The sequence below is a fragment of the Azolla caroliniana genome, unplaced genomic scaffold (assembly GCF_043228905.1).
Source record: "Azolla caroliniana isolate FFs.n. ecotype wild unplaced genomic scaffold, voAzoCaro1.0.p SCAF_1, whole genome shotgun sequence".
NCBI classification, from domain to species: domain Eukaryota; kingdom Viridiplantae; phylum Streptophyta; class Polypodiopsida; order Salviniales; family Salviniaceae; genus Azolla; species Azolla caroliniana.
Window position 1 is genome coordinate 2,881,531 of NW_028230436.1, and position 10,765 is coordinate 2,892,295.

The 10,765-nt window shown below is 39.1% G+C and overlaps 1 protein-coding gene across 1 annotated transcript; it reads left to right on the top strand.

Annotated features, from left to right (window-relative positions):
* Positions 1-679: 679 nt before the first annotated feature.
* Positions 680-10,573, top strand: LOC147868319 (protein PSK SIMULATOR 1-like). Its single transcript, XM_087317857.1, has 12 exons — positions 680-1,405; positions 2,421-2,746; positions 4,511-4,603; positions 4,690-4,780; positions 5,238-5,322; positions 5,406-5,503; positions 5,590-5,659; positions 7,984-8,099; positions 8,574-8,687; positions 8,773-8,849; positions 9,175-9,219; positions 9,299-10,573. The coding sequence occupies exons 1-12, from the start codon at positions 908-910 to the stop codon at positions 9,813-9,815; spliced, it is 2,130 nt and encodes a 709-aa protein (XP_087173983.1). The 5' UTR covers positions 680-907; the 3' UTR covers positions 9,816-10,573.
* Positions 10,574-10,765: the final 192 nt, after the last annotated feature.

Genomic DNA, 10,765 nt, shown 5'->3' on the forward strand with positions numbered 1-10,765 from the left:
AAGGTGTGCATCTCAAATATGTATTCAGATCATTCAATTCTTGGCCCTCAAACTAACATTGACAAAAGGGGTTTGGAGGTCATGAAGAGGAGACCATTGTCCACATATTCCGGAGCTTCGATTCCTGAGACCCAACACATACATACATATAGCAGGTCAAATTAGGGATGAAATTTCAGAGGAGGAGAAAGAAATTGAGAGAAATGGTGGACCCCATATGCATATGTACATACACACATACATGACATACATACATACATACATACATTATTACATACATGATACATACATGCATGCATACATACATACATACATACATACATACATACATACATACATACATACATACATACATACATACATACATACATACATATCTGATATATATGTAAGTAGAATTGATCTGAGAAACAAACATTGTAGAATTGGGGTGAGTGCGACCGGCCATATGGGCAATTGTTCAATACTTGCCAGTCAACCATTTCTCGGTTCTGCTTCTTTAATGGCCTTCTCGAGGATCGCCCACCTCCCTTTATCTTCCTTCTTCTTCTTCTTCTTCTTCTTCCGCTTGCATCGATCTCGATTCTCCTTCTCCTCCTTCATCCTCTCTGATTGATCTTTCCAAACCTCGAAGCTTTCCTGAGAGTGTTTTTTTTCTGAAGAAGCTGTCGTCTCCAATTTCGCCGAACTTAACCTCTTAAGGAAATTTCGGTCGATTAGTTTTATCTGCCATTTTTCTTGTGGCGACAGAGACTGTGTGAAACCTTGGCTTATTCTCAATCGGAGCCGGCTCCAGAGCACATAGACACATATATTCGAGCTGAGACAAAGAGGTACCAAATGTGATCAAAGATGGAGGTTCGGTAAAACATAAGAGAAGCTTCCTTTTGCCTTGAACTTGTCTGAAATGGGTGGTCTTTGTTGCCACCATTCGTCACCGTTCGAGTCCACAAAAGGTCAGGGTCAAAGTGGATATGTAGATGGCCATGGTCATAGTTTTGGTCAAGGTCATGATTATGGTCAAGGTCATAGGCAAGGACAAGGTCATGTTCAAGAATATACCCTATCCGGACCATTGAAGCCCCCTGATAGTGAATCCACATCTGTTCCTATGATCTCCATACCAACTCATCCGAGGATGAGTAGGGGTGGCTCTATGGACCAGGAAGATTTCAGTTTTAATACTCAAGAAAACGAGCAAGACCATTCTATGAAAGCTGTTGCTAGCAGACCATCCGAGATGTGGAGGGTGCACCATGGTTCGGTGGATATGGAGGATTTTAGTGAGGATTTTGGAGAAGGAAGTGAGAAGGGGGGTCGGAGGAAGCTTTCTCGAGTTCTTTCTTCCCGTGTTAAGACAGCGAGATCAAGGACAACATTCGTTGCCAAAAAAGGTGCTGCAAAGGTACTTCCTATGACTAATTTCTGCCGAGAGAGAGAGAGGGTTTGATGCATACAAACTCAGAAGATAGGTGTGAGGATATATGTCTTTTTGGATTGGAAATGAAAGACCATATAAAGAGAGGCCGTCCACACCCATGGAACTTGCACTATCACATATTAGATTTGGATCGAAACTGTAATGGATACAACCATATAGTACCGGCAGATCTTCACGATTATCCATATGCCTCATTATCTCCATTGATTTGGTTTCTCCTGGACGGGGGGATTTCCAGCAGCTTCATCACTAGACATCAATAGATTACCGTGCGATGGTCAAGAAGATCAATAATTGATATTGGCTTCTCTAAGATTGCCAAACTTCCAAGTCATATGGCTTCACATTGACTTAAAGCTAGGTCCAACTTGAGGATCCATCACAGCTTCAATGAGCGATGCATGGGGAGATGTCTGCATGTTAGGTTTTTTAAGTTGGACTTGACATTAACCCAAACTTAGAAACTAGGAATGAAACTTCATAGTGATCGAGTTGATTTGGAAGAACTGACTTGTTGTGGGGTTATCTCTCTTGCTGATCATAGATCATTGGTGAAATCCCTCAGTCCTGCCTCCACTTATGGAGTTTTCTGATTTACGCTCTTAGATGCTAATGGAACCAAATGCATTGAAGACCCCTAGACATGAATGACACTGTGGATCCATTGTTTGGGATGCATGTGTTTTCCCCATGAAAGATGCTCATCACAGATGGATCTATACATCATTTTTACATGTCTTTTCCTTTAGAAAACTTGTGTAAATTCATTAGATATCAATAAATATTGAAGTATTCTTAGTGTTCTTCTCTTGAAAGATGGTCACTGAGATGGATCAATACATTACTTTGCATGGGTAACCTTTGGATACATTCTTTTAACCATCATGAATAATGGTTTAGTTGCTGTGAATTTTAATGATAGACTTTTGAAATACATGTAAACTTATATTTAATTTAAACATTCTTGTTTCCGTGGAAGATGAATGAAGTGGGAGCATTACTTGGAAGAGCTGGTACAGTTGGTCTTGGAAAAGCTGTAGAAGCCCTCGACACATTGGGTAGCAGCATGACAAATATTAATTTTGGGGCTGGTTTTGCATCTGGGGTGTCTCCAAAAGGAAATAAAATAGGAATTCTTGCATTTGAGGTGGCTAATACAATAGTAAAGGGTTTCAATCTGAAGCAGTCGTTATCAGAAGAGAATATGAAGATTTTAAAAGAGGAAATTCTACGATCAGAAGGAGTCCAGCTCTTGGTTTCCAAAGACATGGGTGAGCTACTCAGAATTGCCGCTGATGATAAGAGGTAACATATTTTCTTTGCTATGGTTCAGATTTACACTGAAGGAATGTTTCTTTTATTTTTATAAGTAGAAGTTTGACCTTAAACTCATGGATGCAGATTTGAGATTGATAGAATGCAAATTTTCTCTCTATTGGATACTGTTAATGATTATCAGAACTTTATAAATTTTAACAGGGAAAGAAACTTATTATTACAGTCATGCTACTATGTGCACCATATAACATCTGTGACATGCGTTTATCTGTTGAAAGTCTACAGTCTAATGGTTGGGAGTTCTCAATTCAAGAGGGGACTGCCACTCTTGCTCATTTGCTTTAGTGTGAAGAGATGTGTGTATCAACCACCTATCATGTAGGATATGAACTTGCATTAACATCATGGCTGCAATAGGTGGTGAGAAGAGGCTATAGTTTCGAATGGAAGATGCTGGCTAAGCTTACATCCCCCATTACCTATATTCTGGGACACCAATGGCCTCTTATCTGTGCATGTGCTGAGCACATGCATATGGAAAATTTGTGAAAATGCTGTGTGGAGTGACGAGTTCACAAATTAACATTAGATTCTCTTCTTATGATCTCTGCCTTCCTCGTTATGAATCGGGTTCAATGTCTTCCAGAAAGTTCTGTCTGAGCAGAAACCAATTCCATTTCCCTCTGTCCCAGGCTTAACTCTGCTTCTATGATTGAGTTGTATAGTTTGGCCAAGTTGTGATCAATCACGAGTGTGTGTAATTGCAAGTTATTATGTGATCTCCATTCTTCAAGTTGTATGGCTTGGAAAAGTGGTGGTTAATCATGACCGTCTTTGTAGTCCTTTCAAAGGGTCAGGAAACGTTACGATGTGCTTAAAATATAATTGTAACAGTATGGCTGTCTCTGCCGGTCATGCTCCTGAACCACTGAACTATGTGTAATTGGAACTCATTTATATAGAAACCAAGGATAGTGGGTGATAGTGGGAATCCATATTTCACCCCGATTGTGCCAGCCATGACCTCTTGACAACTCATCAAGAGCATGCACTTTTCCGAATGTTGATTCACATATTGCATAAATTCTCCATTGCATATATACCAGAATCCCAAAGGCATCTAGTTGTTTCATGAGCTGAGCACCTGATACTGTGTCGAAGGCCATCTGAAAATCCACAAATAAACAACAGATTCTCTTTTATAGCCTCATCCTTCCTCAATAAGGGTGCAAAATGTTTATATGTGATCCAAACTAGTGAATCCCTAATAAAAGCTGCCAGTCCGTCTGAGTGGGAGCCATTTCTCTGTGCCCATACACTGAAGTTTGACTCCAGGGACGAGCCATATAATTGGCCAAGCAATGACCAATCATGATTGTCCTAGCGTTGCTAGGTGTAATAGGATCTTCACTCTTCAAGATTGATACAATGGTCTGCTCTATCCAGCTAGTAGGGAAACTGTCACTCATATCTTTATTAAAGATGTGTGCAAGAAGCTGAATCAAGGTGTCACTGGCATCGATATAGTGCTCACTTTAATGCATCACGATCCCGCGCCTTTCCAAAGAGTTACTCATGGATTTCATTCTTCACGATTTGTAGAGTAAAAACGATGGATTCACATAGGCATGTGCCATGTGGGTGGAACACTTCTGACGGGGAATGCCATAGAGTGCCTTTGGATTTGAAGTTAGTTGTATGCTAGGTTCCTTCCATTAAACATTTTCAATTCGTCTTTACTGAAAGGAGGGAGAGAGAGCTCATACAAGTTAGTTGCTTTGATTTGTTCAGGAATGAGCTCAAAGTATTTTCAGGAGAGGTAGTCCGGTTTGGGAACCACTGCCGGGATCCACAGTGGCATCAATTAGATCGGGTGTTTGAAAAGTGACAACTCTGAACTTTATGTTTCTTTTTGAATTGATAAAGCTATGCAAATATTTCAGTAAGAAACTCATGGTGGAACTTTATAGGTTGGGTACAGAACTGGTTATTCCTAGACAATCAAAAGAGGAGGCCGAGGCAGAGATGCAGAACCTCATTAATTTGGCACAAGATACTGCTGTACGTTATGCGTATTTGACCGTGCTTGATTCAATTCTGGTCTGGGTGTGTGTTCAATACACTATATGAAACACAAGTATAAAAGTTGCTTGCATTTGGTATAGTATCATTGATGGGGTTATGTTGATCGTTCAGTGCTACTTGCAGCATTTCTTCCTTTTAATAGCACATATTATTGTCTTTTGACATTCTATTTCTATTTTCAACTATGTATAGTTGTTTGCTATGCGCATATAAAACATAAGTGTAAATCCTGCGGGCATTTGAGACAACATTAACGATGGAGATTTTAATTTTTCATTGTTACTTTCAATTCTTTCTGCGGACACCATTGCCCTCTGAAACCTATATATTTATTTAACTGTATACGGTTGCTTGTGCTTATTCAACATTATACTTATTGAGGTATATAACATAGCTGACCATTTGTGCATGTTTAATTCAACCAACAAATCAGGAACTTTATCATGAACTTCATGCATTGGATCGGTTTGAAATAGACTATCGTCGGAAGCTCCAAGAAGAGGAGCTGTCCCAGAGAGGTTGTTCAATATCTCCACAATGGCCTAGAACTCTTACTAGCATTTCTTTGTGAGCTAATAATATTGTATGTATGTGGTTTCAGGTGAGAGTCTGGGCATTCTGAGAAGTGAACTTAAAAGCCAGAAGAAGCATGTGAGGCACCTGAAGAAGAAATCATTATGGTCAAAAATACTTGAAGAAGTATGGTTGAGAAACAATATATGTGAAATACGCGTATGTGTGAACAATATGCCATATTCTTGTTTTTGAGAGTCAAAACTATACAGGTTATGGAGAAGCTAGTGGATGTTGTTTATTTTCTACATCAAGAAATTGAAAGCGCATTTGTTGATACAGGTATAGAAATCTAGTTCCTATTTTATTGGTCTGTATAAATAGTCATTTCACTCCTGAGATCGATGTGGCTATCTATATTGGGTGCCTCATTTGGAATTCTTGAAATCTGGTACATCCTTGTAGGAATACATGGTGGAAGATATCCTCACATGTGAGGCATTCCAAAGCAATGACATGTTGCTGCAATGTAGGTCACATTCTCTTTTTCTGCTCAAAAGTCAGCCAACTCCCAATTTCTATTTTCTGTAAGTTTGAGTGTGTGCACATCAGTGTGATGGCGCATCTTTCTTGCTTCAGAATGGGTTTCCAATATGAGCTTACGCATTGGTCGGCCGCACTCTGTATATTGGGTGCCTCGTTTGGAATTCTTGAAATCTGGTACATCCTTGTAGGAATTCGTGATGGAAGATATCCTCACATGTGAGGCATTCCAAAGGAATGACGTGTTGCTGCAATGTAGGTCACATTCTCTTTTTCTGCTAAAAAATCAGCCAACTCCCAATTTCTATTTTCCGTATGTTTGAGTGTGTACACATCAGTTGATGGCACATCTTTCTTGCTTCAGAATGGGTGTCCAATATGAGCTTACGCATTGGTCAGTCACACTCTGTAAATTTTCCAATATTGAGTATTAATGTTGCTGCAGTTGTAAAACTTAGATCTAGTGGGGCTGTTCTTCATGGTGGACAGCTTTGAAGGTGGCTTTGTATAACTTGGACTCATGTTCTCCTGTCCGTTTCTTTTCCTCTATGTGCACATTCAAATACTCATCAACGTGCCATCTTTCTAACTGTTGCTGCATTCTATGAGATTGCTGAAATATTGCCTCCCCAAGCCTCACTTCCATAAAGCATAGTTTAGACCACTCACGCATCACTCTTGCACTAATCTCTCATCTTTGGGTTGTGCTCAAGTGGCACGTGTTCTAAGAATCATAGTAATTGGGCTGTGCCAGTGTCTATTCTCACTGTTCGACACCTGTTCCAAATGTGCTGACTAGATATGTCAGCTCCAAGATTCATGAAACTGTGGACCACATCAACTCTCCTCTTCATAGTAGACTACTGGATGCCGACTTTCAGATTTGACAGAGAATACTACCATGAATTTGGTCTTAGTCACGTTTACTGCAATCCTTCCTCACAGATTATGCATCGTATCTAAAAGTTTTTGCAATCTCAATTGTGAATCTGGAAAAATTACAGCATCGTTTGCATAAATCGGAAGCCATGGAGTGGAAGGTCCAATGGTTGGTTTTTTCTTATGTTCTTCAAAGGGTTCTTGAATGAACTTTTTTAGGTGGTCAATCAATACATAGTGAATAGAGTAGTTGATAGAGGCCATTCATCTTCAACTAGCATTGTATTTGTTATTACTGGTGTACTGTTGCTGTCATGGTTTCAAAACTCTTCTGCTTCCTTATCTATTCTACATATCATTGCCCTTGGGATAATCTCAAAAATCTTTTTGAAATCTAAGCAATAAATAGTTCTCCTTTGAGCCGCTTCCTGCATTACAAATCCATAGACAAACGAGACAATCAATAGAGGCATGTGATACCACCCTAATCATGTGATAGTTGGTGAGCCGATTTCTATTCTTTTCTATAATATATAGTGTTATTGATCTAATTATCTTGCTAATCTCAAGGAAAAACTTGTGCTATTGCCGTATTTAGTAATGCAGGTATCCATTCTTCAGCCACTGGATCAGCTACTTAGCATAGGGAAAGTGTATCTGCAGCCTTGTCATTTTGAAGTTTTTGCATAGTTTTCATCGCTCTTTATAGTCAAATGCTTCCCGTGTGGAAATAGGTCGATCATAAGTATTTCGTCCTTCTTGTATAATTGTTCCACAAATGCAAAGATTTTATGCCAGGAGAAATGTCCCTTCCATTTCATGCACTGTCCCTTGATAGTTCCCCATAGCCCCCGAGGGTCCATTGCGGTTATTGCATTATCTTGCTACATTTGTCCACTCGTCCATTGATTCCAGAGTGGCCTTCAGCTTGAATGTGGCTGCTGGACATTCATCAGCGAACCATACATTATGATGCGGTCCTTCTATGACTTCTCTTTATGCTGTGGTTCTTCTATGCCTTCTCTTTATGCTAATTCCCATTCTGTGTTCTTTAGTGTTGCAATTTTAAGAATGTCCATGCATTCTCAATATCATATAGAATGTGGTGATATGTGAGCAATTCTTCTAATCTGTATTCATAATTACTTTTGTTTTTCCATGTTGTCTTCTGTGATCACTCAAATGTTAGAGAGAGAGAGAGAGAGAGAGAGAGAGAGAGAGAGAGAGAGAGAGAGAATTTGCAGGAAGTGTGAGCTCATATAGCAAGCAAGGAAGCTCTAGTGCTGAAAAGAGCCAACGGCTAGGTCCTGCTGGTCTCTCATTGCATTATGCAAACATTATAAATCAAATAGATAACCTGGTATGTATCATTCTCAACTAGTGATCGATGTCTATGTAGGTTTCACTTAGAAAGAAGGCAGGGGAAACTTTATTGAATTCAAATTGAATAGTACTGGATGATATCATAGAGAAGTAAGTGTGATGAATGATATCCTGGTGCAGTGCTTGATCTCTGATCGTGATGTACAGAGGGAATTCTAGTTTCTGGAATGTTCTTTCACATTTGCAGCTTTTTGGATTTTGTTCTTTCAGGCAATGCATGAGATTTAAGTTATGATAATACCCAGTACATTGGAATCTTAGAGCCATTATTGCTATTTCCTTGTTTTGGATCAGACTTCATTTGTCTTAATGCACGAGTATGTTTTCACCATATTAGTCATTAAATATCAACTAGTAATTTCTTGAATGGTGTATATAATCACGATTTATGTGGTCAGTACTTGATTCTAGTGTTCTACCTAGTTTTATAATTTATTCTTGGCATTGGCAGGTCTCTAGACCAAATTCTATTCCTCCAAATACCAGGGACAATCTTTATCAAGGTCTCCCACCTAATGTAAAGGCATCTCTACGGATGCAAATACACAACCTTCCCATTGAGGAGGTAATTGCTAGCTTGTTTTCCTGTATGAAGTAAACTTTGGAACACATGATTTCAACCGTATATCTGAATCATACCTCTTTCCCAGTTAACTGTTCCTCAGATCAAAGAAGAGATGGAAAGGACTCTAGCTTGGTTAGTCCCAGTAGCTGCAAACACTACCAAGTAAGTTGAGTGCTGACAAACGGTTGCCATCGGTCACTTCACATTCTCAATAGAACTTGTACTAATATTTCTTGCTGGGATGTAGTTCTTTTCATTTAGCCTCATTATAAGACATTGTGTCAGATCTCACTTGGATATATTTTTTGGTCTCTTATGTCGTTTTGGCATTTTGAAGAGGTCAAACAATTTCATAACATAACATTTTCACTGATGAATTGTGTAATCGGATGTAATGTTTTTGGTCTCATAGGTCATTTGGCATTTTGAAGAGGTTAATGATTTCATAACATAACATTTTCACTGATGAATTGTGTATGTGTGCCAGAGCTCATCATGGATTCGGCTGGGTCGGAGAGTGGGCAAACACAGGGTAACTCTTAACTTTTGTCATTTTATTCTTCTTCAATATTAATTTTACGACATAATAACAATGACAAATGTATATGAAGGTCTTCACTAGATCGAAGGATACCGGGGCACACAGAGCTGACGTTGCTTCAAACCCTTCACCATGCGGATCAAAAAGCAACCGAGCATCACATTCTAGAGTTGATTCTATTACTTCATCGACTTATAACCTTGGTGCAAGGCCAAGTTCCAGGAACTAAGTCACCCATCCGTTCACCTGTACGGCAAATGAAGATCTCTTTGGAAAATGGGAAGCCCTCTGTGAAAGAGAATGGGAATGTTGTTGTGAATCCCCAACTATCCCCTGAAGATGAAGCAATGTTGCAACGAGTCAAGACCAAGAAAATCACCCCTGGAATAAGCAAAAGCCAAGAATTCAACTCTTCAAAAGTTAACCGTGCGAAAAGGTTATGTAAGAGCAATAGCCATTCTCCATCCACCTCAACAGAGGCCAATTTTCAGCCAATGCGGCGGCATCATGTGGTAGTTGCACCCTTTGATTTCGAAGTGGATAGAAACAAAGCCATGGATGTCATTGATAGAGTAGACAATATCTAGAAGTGTGCAATGTGATTTGGTTCTTTATTACCCAGCTGGAGTATTGCATTGCAAAGCCAGAGGCTTAGCTCATATTCTCTCAGGATCTTTTATATTAATTGGGTTGGCATGGCCCCTCGATTAGGATAAGTGATATGTTAGTGAGTCTCAAGTCTTCTCACTAGCTCACCCTAGAGAAAGGATACATTGAATATTGATACTTAACTATGGTTGTGGGTGGTTCTAAAGAAGTGCCTATCCTTGCCACCAGATATGAACATCAGTGAAGATTGAGGGCCATGCTGAGCAGCACGGATTCTTCGGTAATAAACCTAAGCTGAAAAAATATGTGAAGCATAAGTTGGTTGCACATAACAGGATATCATTCCATGCATTGACTACACTCTCCCTCGAGCTGAAAGGAGAAACTATCAGATGGACCTTGGCCTCATCCAAAATGAATTATTTTCCTTTCCCTTTCAGAGCTATTGCATAAGTAATTTGCTCATAGATAGGGATGTGATTTCTAAGCATCTCTTCAAATCCATATGCAAAATCTTCAAATTCCATGGATATGAAGTAATTTACTCAAATCACACAGGGTATTATTACTATATTTATGTATACATGGGGGAAAAGGGCCTATTCATGTGTGACAGTTGGTATATGTGAGGGACTTCTAACTTTGTGGCCTTCGATGCCATATACATGGATGGATAAAAGAGACAGATTTCTTGTGTTAATACACTATTTTTCTGATAAGAAGACATCTGTTTTTTATTTCGCCGGTATGTGCACTAGTATTTTTTATTTATTTTGCTCAGTTACTACTTGTAGAATAATAAATATTATCCAGTAACTTGGGATCACTTCTTTTTCCACATGATGGGTGAAATTTTGACATGGATTAATATCCTTATTTTTGTAATTAAAATTTCCAAATTTGTAATCAGATGTTGTTGATATGACTT